The sequence below is a fragment of the Puma concolor genome, chromosome C1 (assembly GCF_028749965.1).
Source record: "Puma concolor isolate L17-30 chromosome C1, mPumCon1.1.hap2, whole genome shotgun sequence".
In the NCBI taxonomy this organism is placed as follows: Eukaryota; Metazoa; Chordata; class Mammalia; order Carnivora; family Felidae; genus Puma; species Puma concolor.
In genome coordinates this window covers 23,972,941-23,986,893 of record NC_141674.1, presented here as the reverse complement: position 1 = coordinate 23,986,893, position 13,953 = coordinate 23,972,941, and the positions used below count along the sequence as shown (strand labels likewise).

Below are 13,953 nucleotides of genomic sequence, written 5' to 3'. Positions count from 1 at the left end.
CCTCCGAGAAGGAAAGCCACACTGTCTGGAGGGGAGGGCACCTGAATGACATCACTGATCACCACCATTTCTGGAGCAGTGACTGCGCTGAGGCCTTGTGCTGAGCTCTAAAGCAACAGAGATTCACTTAAACCTCACAACAGCCCTATAAGGGACTGGCTATCATTGTCCCCCGGAAGGCCAGAGAATGAGCAGGCAGAGTCAGGACTTGAACCCAGGTCTGTCTGACTCAAAGCCCATATGTTAACTCACCCACCCCACTTCAAAGCCTGGTCCTTGGGGGCTCATCTAAATGGGTGCTGCCCCATAGAGCTGTCCACAATGATAGAAATGTTCTATTCTGCTCTGCCCGAGAGGGTAGCCGGTAGCCACGTGGTTTTCAAGCCCTCGAAATGTGGCTAGTGTGACCGAGGAGTTAAATTTTACATTTCATTTCATTTCAATTCATTTAAATTTTAAATAAGCACATGCGACTATTGGCTACCATACTGGCCAGCACAGATCTATCTAGACCAACCTCATTACCCTCAAAGACCTCTCTTTATTCCTGTCCCACCCACGATTCCCATGTTTTATTTATTTATTTTTTTTATGCTTATTTATTTCTGAGAGAGAGAGAGAGAGAGAGAGACAGAGTGTGAGCAGGGGAGGGGCAGAGAAAGAGGGAGACACAGAATTCGAGGCAGGATCCAGGCTCTGAGCTGTCAGCCCAGAGCCCGACGCGGGGCTCGAACTCACGAACCATGAGATCACGACCTGAGCCGAAGTCAGACGCTGAACTGACTGAGCCACCCAGGCGCCCCTCATTCCCATGTTTTAAAAGATGTGCCTATTGAACAAATTGCATAGATTAAGTAATAATAAATGCCTTTCCTTATTTTCATTCATCAAATACCTGTATAATAGTCAGCGTCTACTCCACATGAACCCACTAGAATTTTACGAGATGGTATAATTCTAGCCTAAATCAAAGCAGTGCTACCTTGCAGCCAGGCTGTGCCATGCCAGGTCATGGGCAAGTGTGTAATTTCTCTTGGGTTTCTGGGAATGTTGAAAACAGCCCAGTGAAAGATATCTTTTCTGTGTTTATGGGTCCCTAGAGAAATTCCAGTTCCGGTTTGGCAATATCACTGATGGGGTCCCCTTGAGGGTGCCCTGAAGCCCAGAGGGGCCAGGGACTCGCCCACATCCATGCAACCAGTCTGTGTCGCCCAGACACAGGGTCCCTGGCTGTTCCAGGGAGCCTCTGGGTAAAGGCGGAGGTAAAAGTGAAGACAGTCCCGATTCTCGTGGAGTTGCGAGTCCCGTGTGTGAAGGTGGCATGTCCCACAGGAAGGCAGCCATCAGAATGCCCCTGAACAGCCAGGCAGACTTCTCCAGATCTTCTTCCCTCAGGCTGAACCCCAGCCGGGAGGCCCCCCCCCCCCCAGTCCCAGCCCCACACACCGTGCAAGTTGTGTGACCTTAGGCCAGTGACGGCCTTTCAGAGTCTTCAAATCCTTGGTGATAAACTAAGGGCAGAAATTCCCACCTCCTGCTAAGTCATCTGAGATGACCTTTGTGATGGAACGTGTGGCGAGCACTAAAGGGGGAGAGAGAGGGCGCGAACAGGGACTTTGGGCCGCATATAGCTGGGTGCAGTGATTCTGGTGGGTCTATTACAAAGTTTCTTTATATATTTTTTTTCAACGTTTATTTATTTTTGGGACAGAGAGAGACAGAGCATGAACGGGGGAGGGGCAGAGAGAGAGGGAGACACAGAATCGGAAACAGGCTCCAGGCTCCGAGCCATCAGCCCAGAGCCTGACGCGGGGCTCGAACTCCTGGACCGCGAGATCGTGACCTGGCTGAAGTCGGACGCTTAACCGACTGCGCCACCCAGGCGCCCCACAGAGTTTCTTTAAACCTCAGTTTTCTCACCTGGAAAACAGAACGGGACCGTCCTGCAGGGATGGGAGTGGGGATCCCACTCTGTTCTCCGACAGGTGCTGGGCCCCGTGTCTGACCCCCCGAAGGTGCTCAGGAAATGCCAGTCTTTCTCCTTCTTTCTCTCCTTGTCTCCTACGCCAGAGTCCCCTCCTCTAGGACACAGGCACTGGGGTGCAGGCTTCTGCTTGTCCCATTGCCCTCCCCTGCCGGTGGGCCACATGGCTGGCTACTGTCCTGGCTCACCACTGACCATGGGCTCTCTCCCCTCAGGGCCCTGATGGGCAGCAAGGACTTCCAGGAGCCAGAGGGATTCCAGTGAGTACAGTGCCTCAGGGCGGCAGGAAGCCCCAGCAGGTCTCGCCTCCACACCCCTATCTACTCACCTCACTGTGTTTCTTCCCTGCAGGGTGAAAAGGGACCTCAGGGAGAGAAGGTAAGTCCCCAGGCCCTGTGGCCAATACCGTGGAGAAATTAACAACCCCTAGAGCCCCCCACCCCACCCCCGGGGGAATGTATGCCCACGGTGGTGGACTCCAAGACAGGAGCTGAGGAGTCATTTTGGTCTCCTTGCTACTATTCCGACAGGACTAACAGTAGCGCTTAGAACTTGAGGGCTGAGTGCTTTCCGTGGGGCAGGAACTCTGTATGCGTTCATCCATTCCATCCTCCTGATGGCCTATGCGTTTAGTGCTCTGCTGCCCATTTTACAGATGAAGAGACTGAGGCTTGAGAGGTTGAACAGGGTGCCCAAGGGCACAGTCGTAAGAGGCGGATTCTGGATTTAAACGCTGGCCTCTCCATCTTAGAGCCTGTGCTGCCTCCCGGATGTTGGTTTCCAAAAGGTCCCCCATCCTTGCCCCCCTTTGACAAAGGCTCTTATCTTTTCAGGGCGAGCCAGGGGAGTGCTCCTGCCCTTCTCGAGGGGACCCCATCTTCTCTGGCATGCCGGTAAGTGATGCTGAGAGCTCTCCCCCCGGCCGGGGGGGAGAGGCCTGGCTTCCTGTGTTGGCTCAACATGCGAGGGCCCCGCAGGGCTTTGCGCCCCAGCCAGCTGCCTCCCCACGCAGCCCTGCGCTTGGTGTGAACGTTGCCTATAACCTCTCCCTTCTTTTGCGACCCCCACTCCCACCCAGGGTGCTCCGGGACTTTGGATGGGCAGCTCCTGGCAGCCGGGCCCGCAGGTGTGTGTCGCTTGTCTCCTCTGTGTCTCCACTTGTCCGCCAGCGCCCTGTGGCTTGCCCACCGTGATGCCGCTGCCCCCAGCGGTGGGGCAGAGCTTTCTTTTGGGTCTGATTGCTTCTCCTCTCCCTCAGGGTCCCCCGGGTGTTCCTGGACCCCCTGGACCCCCTGGAATGCCGGGGCTGCAGGTAAAGGAGGCGCGGTGGCAGGGTGGCAGGGCTCGGGGTCTGTGTGGGCCCCTGAGTGGGCCGCATCTCCGCCCGACACCGACGCGTGCCATCCTCACTCCTGTGTGTTCCTGCTCCCCAGTGCGGCATGGGGTGGGGGGCGAGGCTCTGAGCCCTTAGCACGGGCGGTGGGCAGTCCTGGACCTTTCTTGAGCAGGGAATACCCTGCTCTGCGCTGGCCCAGACACCCTATGGACACCCGGGCCAACCTCAGGCCTTGGTCAGCTGTCAGGAACCCAGGATCCGGGTCAAATAGTTCCATATACCGTGTGAAGCTCCCCTGTTTTGGAACGGTGTCCAACATTCATTCATGCAACAAATCTTTTTGCACCTCTGCTGTTTTCCAGACACTATTTTAGGTGCTGGTGCTATAGCAGTGGGCAAAAATAAAAACCCCTCCCCTTTTAGAGTGTGCATTCTAGTAAGAGACACAGACAATAAGCAAGATAAAAATAAAACACAACATAGCATGTTAAAAGAGCGGTATGTGCTAAGGAGAAAGATAAAGCAGGGAGTGGGGTCAGAAAATGGGAGGAGGGCAAGGAAGATGTTGGAGAGGCGTGTTGGAAGGCATCCAGACTGAGCGGAAATGAGCGAGGGAGAGTGTTCCTGACAGCGGAGAGCAGCAGGTGCAAAGGCTCGGAGGCGGGACTGTGCCTGACAATCGCGTGGAGGCCAGTGACAGTGAGGGGAGAGCAGTGGGAGGGGAGATCCGTGTGGCACTGTGATGAGAGTGTGCATTCCAGAGCCAATGAACCTGACCTTGAAAGCCAGCCCTGCTCTGTGCTAGTTGTGGTGTGATGCTGGGCAAATTCCTTACCCTCTCTGTGTCTCAGTTCCTTCATCTGTTAAGTGGAGATAATTACAGCAAGTACCTCATGGGGCTTTTGTGAACGTGAAGCAAGTTAATGCACGCGAAATGTGTGGGACCATATGTCCTAGCACATAGTAAATGCTTAGAAGGCATTAGCCATCATTAGGACCATGACTTCTATTATTATCTTACGCCCGTACTCTCGTTCGTTTGAGTCTTACATCAACTCCAACAGGCAGGTGGTGTTATCCCCAAGTCACAGCGAGGCAAACAGGCTCCAAGAGGTGAAATATCTTGTCTGAGGTCACCCAGCTAGGAACCGGCCGCGCTGGACAGGGCTTCCCAGGACAGAACATTTGCTTCCTCCTGCCGCTGCCCCGCAGGACGGTTCCCCAAGGGTTTGCACACCAGGTCACATTTCCTGAAGGTCCTAGGCTTCTGCAGGTCTGGCCCCCAGCTCCTGAGGAAGCAGAGCAGAATCCCATGGAAGCTTCTTACAAACGACTCCCCCTGCCCTGGAGATTTTATACATCCCCCGCTGCCACCCTGGGGTGAGAATCTGTTCTGGTGAGTCCCCATGGCTGATGGGAGTCTCTGCCGGGATCCAATTTTCTCTGTCTCATCAAGAGCTCAGCACCAGAGCCAACTCTCAGTCCCCCACGGGCCAGCCACACATTTGCCAAGTGTCCCTGCATCCTGCCGCACCACCAGGAAACAGGAATCTGTCTGCAGGGGTCTTTTGCAGTTTGCTTGGGGAAGCATGAGAGTCATTTCAAAGTGACCCATTAACACACTGATGGAGTGTGAACCCTGCCAAGCCACGCTGGGGGAACAAGGCAGAAAGAGTGACTGCAGAGTCTGGTCCCAGGCACCGGAGTCCTCGTCTGGTGCCAGTGCCGTAAACCAAGCCAAGCTGCCACTAATAGGCACCTGCCCCGTGCCAGGCAAGGTGCAAGTCTTCCTGGCCAGGTTGGCCCTGCAGCCCTTTCAGGGAAGGGACGCCCGGCAGCTCCTGTCTTCAGGCTCAGAAGCAGGCCCAGAGATAGACAGCATGTATTTGCCCAAGTAATGTAATCCCACGTAATCCCCATCCGTTTCCCAGCGGGGGAAACTGAGGCAGGGAGGTCAAGCAATGTGCCCGAGGCCATACAGTTAGTAGCTAGTGAGTGCGTAGCTTCTGGCTTCTAACAGTAGGACAACAGGTGGGACGTCTGGTTCCAGGAGGGCAAGGAAAGAAAATCACCAAGTATCCGGCTTGAAGTAACACACAGGCAGTGGGGAGGGGAGCAGGGGTGAATGATTTAGGTGCATAATGATCACGAATGGGTTCGAGGTGTTTTCCCCGCGCCAGGCCCTGTCCTTAGCACATGACCCTGGTAACTCACTCAGGACGCAGAAGGAGTGGCACAGGGGTTGCCGGAGGTAGGCCGACCCCAGTCTGCCTCGGGCCTCGCTAGAGCCTGGGCTGAAATAGGGCGGGCTCGCCGGGGAAGGCGGTGCATTCTGTCACCGGAAGCCGGGACTTGAAGGCAGGCCAGCTCTCAGGACGGGCCAAGGAAATCCCGGTGCGGGGAGAGCAGGGCGAGCAGCAGTGCGTTCACTCTGACACGTATTTAATGCATGCCTCCTCTGTGCCGGGCACTGGGGATTGAAAAGGGAACATTCTCCTGGCCTCCACGGGGTATTTAATATGCAAATGTGCACCGCGAGCCTGCAGGGGCGACAGGGAGTCTGGGCGGCAAAGCTCTCGTGTGAGCTCCTTTATGCCTCACCATAAACTAACTGTCCCTGTGTCACAGATAAGGAAACTGAGGCACAGAGATTTCTTTTTTCCAAGTAGCCCTCCAGAAATTACCCAGGTGGTTGGGGTTCACACCAACTGGCTCCCGAGCCTCCACCTTGCTGTGTTCCAGGGAATGTCTTTTGAGGAAGGTGCTGGAATCACGCTTAAGGGAGGGGTTGAGGGCAGTGGTCCTGACTCTGAGCCTCACCTCTGCATTTTGCTCGTCTTGTGGCCTTTGGCAAGTTACTTGCCCTCTCTGAATTCGTTGCTCTGGTTTCAAGTTGGAGGTGATAGCACCTAGCTGGCCAGGAAGTCCGTGATTAAGGACAATACAGAGGACACGTGTGCAAGAAAGAAACGCCGTTACTTACTGTGCAGAAGCCCCTTTGCCTGATTTCTGATGTCCCTCTAACATGTAGGAAAAACTCCCATCGGACTGGTTTTGGGGGTCAGCCTTCTGGGCCTCCTCGGCTCTCCCTGCAAACAGTCTGGAGGTTTTGAGCTAAGAATGGGTGCCAGCCTTATGCCAGCCAGGCCCCCGGTTCTGCAGGAAGAGAAGAGGCAGTGGGGGTGGCGGGCACGAAGCAGGGTGGCCTTCGGGCTCAAAAGAAGAGCCCGCTCACTCGTGTCTCTTCTTGGCTGCAGGGAGTGCCTGGAAACACCGGTTTGCCCGGACAGCCTGGGCTAACGGCCGAACTGGTAGGTCCCAGCCAGGCGTCACTGGGCAGCCCCCTCCCTGCCCTTCCCTGCCCCTCCCGGGGCTGACTTGTCATGCCAGCTCCCTTAGATGCAGGGGGACCCTCTTCTCTCCCTTGTGCAAGGCAGGGGGAAGCCGGGGTGGCACGGGGCTTCCCAAGGTTCTACCTGATCCCATAAGTCTCCATCCCCCTTCCCCACACCTGCCTGAGCCCTGGAGCCCTCCTGTCTCCTCTCTTGCAGGGATCCTTACCAATTGAACAGCACCTCCTTAAGGTAAGAGGGTAGGCGGGGAGGGGTAGGAATTGGCAGGGAAGTCTCCTGAGGGGATTATCGTAGGAAGTCTCAGCACAGCACAGGGGAGCTACAGACGGAGCTGTTTGTGGGGAATGTGCATTCCAAGCACCCATCTCCGAGGGCCTAGCACGGCGCCTGGCTGCTGCCAGACCCTCCATTTTACTTGCTGGATGAGTGCGTGAAGGAATCCCGCGAAGGTACCCACGTGATGGATGTTGTGGGTAGTTCCTGCCCCAAAGCCTGCCCACAGGAGCCACCAGTGAGGCCCTGTGCCACCCTGGTCATACCGGGGCAGGGTCCAGCAGCTTCTAGAGCACAGCAGGGGGGTGCAAGTGCAGTTATAAGGGTCATCAGGCAGCGAGCTGCAAAGGTCGCATATGTTTGGACGGGACTGGGTTGAGGGCCTGGAAGAAGGCTTCAGCTGTCCTCTGGTCAATGCAGAAAGAATTCAGGGAGGTGATGGGATTTCAGGAACAATTCCAGTGGCACAAGAGAGGGGACTTGGGGTCCCGGCAGGGTTGGCCTGTGCCAGGACATCAGGATCTCACTGGGGGCTCTGGCCGGGCCTCCCAAGCTGGGCTGGACCGAGGGTGACGCGGGCCTCCCTCGCTCAGTCACCTGTGGAGATGAGGGCTGGTCTCTTTTCTCCTCCAGCCCAGCAACTTCCGGGGCCCCTCCCTTCTAGCACTGACTACCCAGTGCCCTGGACCTCCCACTTCCCCCCGTGGGTCCTGGTCAGACCACAGCATGAGGACTGCCTGGCCGGCCCTTGCTCTGGACAGCAGATGTCTCCAGAAGCGGCTTGCAGTTAACCTCCTGAGAGGTTAACTCAGGTTAACCTCCTGACAGCAGCTATAGGTTGATCACAGGGGAGTGTGGCAGCGAAACCCCAGTTCTTCTCCCTTAGGCTCCCGGCAAGCCCAGGGTTCCCCCAAGTCCTGCCCCCGGGCAAGTGATTGCACGACTCTGTGTAACATGTCACCTGACGGCTTCTTAGTCAACGTGCTCTGTGGAGGACCCCAAACCGGAACCGTGTGTGGTCTGGAGAAGGGCTCAGATGCCACCCCGGAGGAAACCCGGGCCCGTGGACAGAGTGCCAGCTCTGGCCTCAGCACAGCAGCACCCAGTACAGGCTCCCACTTACCTGAGACAAGTCACACTGTCTCTTTGAGCATCGGCTTTCTCATCTCCGGAATGCTTATAAGATTACCTGCCTCATTGCACTGTCAGGGTTGAATGTGATAATGTGCACAGGCCTATTCTGATGGCTGGCATCACGGGCGCTGAGTCAGTGACAACCATCATCCCCGGACTTTGCAGCGAACAGTGAAGGTGGAGCGGGGGGCTCCTGACGACGGGTCCAGGGACAACCCCCGCCAGGGGTGGGCGAACCGGGGAGCCCATGCCAGTCGGGATCTGCTGGGGCAGGAGGGCAGACCCCATCCCGCGGGGCGTCTGCAGAGGGCCTGGCTCCTGCAGCCGCTCCTTTGCTCCCTTGGGCAGAGAGGCTGGTGTTTGGGGCCGGCCTTTTCAGCCTGAATCCTCACGGTGTGTCCTCACAGTGGGTGCAGGTTGCAGGAACAGCCGGGACAGATGGTCCCTCTGCGGGCCCCTCCGCCTCCTCCCACACGCCTGTCTGGAAAGTGGCTTTGGCTTGGCCCCACAGAGCTGCTTCCTGGAGAAAACTCAAAGCCAGTGTTGGGATTGGGTCCCCTGAGGATGGAACAGAGCCGCCACAGGGATGTGGCTGGGGAAAGAGAGAGTGTGGGCGGGGGGTGGGGGGGGAGGGGAAGACTGCCGGGCAGGGCGCCTTGGCTGAGTTCAGGGTGGGGTTCCCCCGTTCGGCCCGCCCTGGCCTTCTGGGACCCACGCCCCACTGCCCTCTCCTCTCTCTTGTCAGAGCCTCTGCGGGGACTGTGTCCAGGGGCGGACGGCCCACCCGGTGGCGCTCCTGGAAAAAGGGGAGAAGGGAGACCAGGGCATTCCCGGCGTGCCAGGCCTGGACAGCTGTGCCCGGGTAGGAGGCCGGGTTCAGGGGCGGCCTGGTGAGGGGAGAGCACCCGGCCACCTCACCTGACGGAGGGTTTCCTGTTGTCCTCAGTGCTTCATAGAGCGGGAGCGCCCCAGAGCCGAGGAGGCCCGGGTGAGTGCACCCGTGCCCGCTTCCTGCCCGTGCCCCGGGCCCCACAGGGAGGGCCCTGGCCGCTCAGCTCACCGTCCCCATCCCACTCCAGGGAGACAACGGCGAGGGGGATCCTGGCTGTGCTGGAAGTCCTGGCCTGCCCGGTCCTCCAGGACTGCCCGGCCAGAGAGGAGAAGAGGTAGGACCAGGCCCTCATCTGGGCAGGGCCCCAAGGGGGCTGGCGTCTCCATGTAAGTGGCCCTCACTTCCTAGGGGCAGTTTCATTCCTGCCAGATGTCCTCCTGGGCCCTCCGGTGGCTCCTTCAGGGGTCTCCGAGCGTCGGGTCATCCGGTGCCTCTTGCGGCTCTGAGCCCCTGGCCCTGGTGGCACGCTGGCTGCTCTTGGCCCGTAGGACACCCTTCCGCCCCTGCCAGCCGCTTCCTCTGCCCACAGCTCTTCTCCAGGGCTCGTCCCTCCCCCCCCCCCCCGACCCCCTCTGCTCAACTATCCCTTTCGCAGGGAGACCTTCCCTGACCACCCTCTCAAAAAGCTGACCATGCCCCACACCGTCCCTAGAAACCCCAGTCCCCTTCATGCAGTGCACGTGTCACCCTCGGAATACCGTGTACTTCATTCGTTTAGGAACAGTCCACACACATCCACTGAGCACGAGTCAGCCCCTGTTCTATTTGTTCTTGCCTACCTCTCCCCTAGAGTTGTCAGTGCCACAAGGCAGGGATTTTTATGTTCCTTTTATTGCTGTGTCCCCAGCACCTGGACTAGTGCCTGGGACATAATAGCTGCTCAGTAAGTGTGTTTTGGATGATTGAATGAACTGAACGAAAGGTTTAACGTCAGCTGAATGGCCCTGCTTTGAAATCTACCAGCCTCTGTTGACTCTGGCCGTGGTGAGCTGGGAGGAAGGCTGCAGAGACCCTGGGGCTCTGTGGTGGGGCCTGGGCCTCTCCATCCATTTCCCTTGGCTTCCTTTGCAGGGTCCGCCTGGCATGAGGGGCTCCCCGGGTCCTCCAGGCCCTATTGTAAGTATCCGTGGTTTCCTGGCCCACTTGAGAAGCTCTCAAAGGGGTCACCACGCCCAGACACCATTCTACTGCCTTGTATCCGGGAAACTGGGCAGGGCAGAAAGAGGGGGAATTCTGCTGCCCACTCCTTTCCCTCATCAGAGCATCTGTGGGGACTGTGGCCCCCCCACCATCGAATCCCCTGGAACTGGCCTGCTCCGTCCCACTTTGCCTGTGGTCCTGCTTAGGGGAGGCCCTCAAGGGCACACTCGTGTCTCCCTGTCCCCGTCCCCGCAGTGTCCTGCACCACGGACCCAGGCTGCCCTGGCGGGAAGGCCTAGGCTTCTGGCTCATGGTCTCGGCTGCCAGGGAAGTGTATGGCAACCTGGCCGGATCTCTTCATGCCTCCGTGACACCAGTCACTACAGGGGCCAGCATCGCTGCATTGCTCTGTGGGGCCATCTCTAGGACAGGTCTACGAAGGCCAGACCAGGGATGTCTGGTGTGGCTATGGCAGGAAAATAGAAGTGACCAGGAAAAGTCTGGAAGAACCGAAAATGCTTTCTTTGGAGAACAAGTGGCTGGTGGGAGCCACCTTAGAACCAGGGAGCCACCCGGCCGGGGGCCTATGGAGGTCAGGTGGCAGGCATGATGGGCTTGCTCTCCAGCAAGGTGTCCAGCTAGACTCGGGGGGACTCTGGGGGCTGTTTCTCATCTCTGCCGACGGCGGAGCCATTCTTCCTGGAGCCGAGGGGAGGAGCGGCTGCCTTCACTGAGTCTCTTTTCCAGCTGCCTTGGAAATATTCCTGTGACCTCCTCTCCCCATGACCCCCTGCCCCCGACTATGTCCAGGGTTACTGTGCTTGTGAGTTGTGACCTGCCTGTTTCTCCCACCAGGGCCCCCCAGGTTTTCCTGGTGCTGTTGGCTCCCCCGGATTGCCTGTAAGAACCTAGCGCTGCTCGACCTCCCCTTCCCCCGCCAGCCAGGTCTCTGTGGCTTTTGCTTGTGTCCCCTCCTGTTGAGGCCTGGCCCCTCCTCCATGTTTGTCTCCGTCCCCTGCAGGCACGTAACGACACAGGTTCCCCCTGAGGTCCCAGCGGCTTGGACATCCTCCCAAGTCTCTGCCTCCTTTCCCTCTTCCCTTCTCCCCCTGCTCCTGCTTTCTTTCATCTTCTCTCTTCCACCTGCCTCCCCTGCAGTCTCCGTTTTCTCTCCCCTAGTCCCACGTCACTGCCCCCCCACCCCCCACCCCCAGGCCTGCTTTACCTTCTTATTTGAAGCCGGTGCCTCCAGGGGCCTCTTTACGCCTCCCTTCCCACTTCTGCCTCCTGCTTCTCCCACCTTTGCTGTTGGCTGAAGATTTGCTGGAAGTAGTTCTTGGGGCCCTGCCAGGCGCCTGGCACAGAGCCCGGCAGAGATGCCAAAGCTTTAGGGCTTCACATCGCAGGCTGGCACAGGTTGCCACCCCGCTGCTTGGCAGGGCCGTCCAGAGGCGCCCCGGGGATCCGAAGGCAGCCACGCTCGCACCTCGCCCAGCGTCCTAGAGGAAACTCTCAGCTTCCTCCTCTTCCTTTCCTCTCCCTTGGCTCCGGGCCCGGTCTGCTCCAAGGCTGGGCAGGTGACGCCAGCCGGTTGGGTTTCTGGGTGTCGTGGGGCCCTGCCCCTCTGTGCTCGGTGCGTTGGCCTGCCCCTCCCGCCAGGTGTCGTTAATTGCCCTGCCTCCGTCATCGTCACGAGTGTGTTTAAATCGTCCCCATCGTCACTGTTGCTCCCTCCTGGGTCACGGAAACTAACCTCCTGTTTGTCAGATTTGGTGTTCCCGGGGCCTGGCTCCTCTCCTCCCGGGCCTGGTGATGGAGGCTCAGGGAGCGGGGCCCCTCCTGTCACAGCTCCATCTGTCCCCATGTCCTCATCCTGGCCGGACCTTGTCTGTTTCTGCTTGCTTGGGTGAAGGGGCCATCTGTCCGTCTAGCCATCTGTCTTGTGTTGTGGAAAGGTGTGGGCACCGTCTCTCGAGGGCGTGAGGGACAAGGGGCAGACGCAGCCCCTTAAGGCTGTGGCGAACCCACAAGGGTCGGGGTGGGGGCTCTGGCTTTGACTGAAAGTGACATCCCTTTCCACCCTAAAAAGTGACAGGGACTGCTCTGGAGGGAGCAGTGTGCTCGGGGGGCCTTCCCGTGCCTCTCCCCTGTACCCCTCAAAGAAGGTGATTTGGGGCTGGGGCTGGGGGGCGCACAGGTAAGTGTTGGGTATCCGGTGATACATTTTGGCAGAGGAACGTCACTGTAGGGACGCCACTCCCGACAGCTGCCCCTCACGGGGAGCACACACGTGTCAGCCTCCTAAAGGTACACCCCAGCCAGTTACCAAAATAGGGCACACCGATGACAGTCACCTGCCTGACAGGTACCCTCTGAGGGTCACCTACCTGGGGGGGGGGTGCATATCTCTGTAGTTACCTGTCTTGGGGGTATGCTCTTGAGAGGCACCCGTAGGAGGGAGTTTATACCTCTCACAATTACCCTTCCGGGGTACACCCCACGGTCACCTTGCCAGGGACCCTAGGAAGGGCATCAGGAAAGCCCAACTCTGCCCGGACCGGGGACAGAAGGCTGCAGGGCAAGGAGAAGGAGTCGGGGGCTGGGTGGGGACTGCCCTCCCCTGTAGGTTCTCATGATTTTTCTCCCCAAGGGTCTTCAAGGAGAGCGAGGCCTCAGGGGCCTGACAGGAGAGAAGGGGGAACCGGTAAGAGGGGGCTGACAGGGGAAGGAGACGGATCAGGAACCCTGGGGAGACAGAAGTTGGGCCCCCAGGGATGAGTGGAAGATGGGAGGGGGACTCCTTTTGAAACTCTCTGCCCCTGATCCCTCAGATTGGGGGGTTTTCACACCCCCCACCCGGGGATCAAAGGAGGCTGATCTCCTTGTATCTTGACTCCCCCCGGAAGGGGCAAACAGACTTGCCCCCTGGCTTCTAGCAGCATCCTGGGGGCTCTTCTCCCTCCCTCCTCCTGCAGCATTTAGCTGTTCCTTCCATACCCTACTCCCCCCCCCCCCCCCCCCCCCCCCCCGTCCTCATCCTCCCTGCTCTGGGCATTTTCCTCTGCCTCAGCTCCCAGGGTCCTGGCCAGGCTGGCACCTGTCATCCAGCCCCAGCCTTGCAGTGGCGGTCTCGACCAAAGAAACCTGGGCCTTTGGGAACTGGTCCGAGGTGGTGGCTGTCCTGGGGTGGGTGTGTGTGCCTCCCGAATTGGCAGCTCAGGCATCCTGGCTACGGCTACGCTTTTTGCCCGGGGAGGGGTTCATAATGTCTACCTTTCTTTGTAGGGTCCTCCAGGGCAACCTGGTTACCCAGGTGCCATGGGCCCCCCAGGACTGCCTGTGAGTAAGGGGATGCTGGCTCTGGAGGTAGCAGAGCCTGGGGATGGTGGTCAGGACAGGACCAGGCTGGGGCATCCCCCAGCAGCTCCCTCCCTTCCAAGCATACCAGCCTGTCCCTCTGCCAGGCTGTCCCTGGAGAGGTCCCCAAAGTCCCTTTGGTAGTGCAGCTTGGCCCTGCCCCTCCACTTTGCGAGTCTGCTGCAGCCGCTGCACACAGAAGGCCAGATTCTCAGAGCACACAGACCCCAGCCCTGAGATCTGCCCCTGGGGGAGTGGGGGGGTGGGCAGGAGAGCTGGGGAGGCCAAACCCATGCAGGAGGCTGCTGGGTGGGCGGGTCCCGCTTTCCACTGGGGGCCACAGCGGCGGGTGGGAAGCAGCCCCCCTCCTCCTCCCCCTGCCGTCGTCATTGGTGCCACCTGCCTGTAAGTGCCAGCCTGTGCCAGCTGCAGTCTCCACCCCTCGCATTAGCGCCATGACGGGCAGGCCACGGGGCTAATTCAG

The 13,953-nt window shown here is 58.7% G+C and overlaps 1 protein-coding gene across 3 annotated transcripts in view; it reads left to right on the top strand.

Moving 5' to 3' along the window:
• COL16A1 (collagen type XVI alpha 1 chain) overlaps window positions 1-13,953 on the top strand; it is a 50,030-nt gene that overhangs the window by 20,730 nt on the left and 15,347 nt on the right. Inside the window, exons 39-52 of one of the 3 annotated variants that reach the window (XM_086716289.1) lie at window positions 2,200-2,244; window positions 2,336-2,362; window positions 2,818-2,877; window positions 3,063-3,110; window positions 3,243-3,296; window positions 6,578-6,631; window positions 6,872-6,904; window positions 8,826-8,942; window positions 9,027-9,068; window positions 9,160-9,246; window positions 10,044-10,088; window positions 10,968-11,012; window positions 12,763-12,816; window positions 13,398-13,451. In XM_086716289.1, coding sequence (XP_086572415.1) covers window positions 2,200-2,244; window positions 2,336-2,362; window positions 2,818-2,877; window positions 3,063-3,110; window positions 3,243-3,296; window positions 6,578-6,631; window positions 6,872-6,904; window positions 8,826-8,942; window positions 9,027-9,068; window positions 9,160-9,246; window positions 10,044-10,088; window positions 10,968-11,012; window positions 12,763-12,816; window positions 13,398-13,451 — 765 coding nt within the window. The remainder of the gene's footprint in view (window positions 1-2,199; window positions 2,245-2,335; window positions 2,363-2,817; window positions 2,878-3,062; window positions 3,111-3,242; window positions 3,297-6,577; window positions 6,632-6,871; window positions 6,905-8,825; window positions 8,943-9,026; window positions 9,069-9,159; window positions 9,247-10,043; window positions 10,089-10,967; window positions 11,013-12,762; window positions 12,817-13,397; window positions 13,452-13,953) is intronic. The other 2 variants (XM_086716291.1, XM_086716290.1) reach the window with 2 other exon arrangements.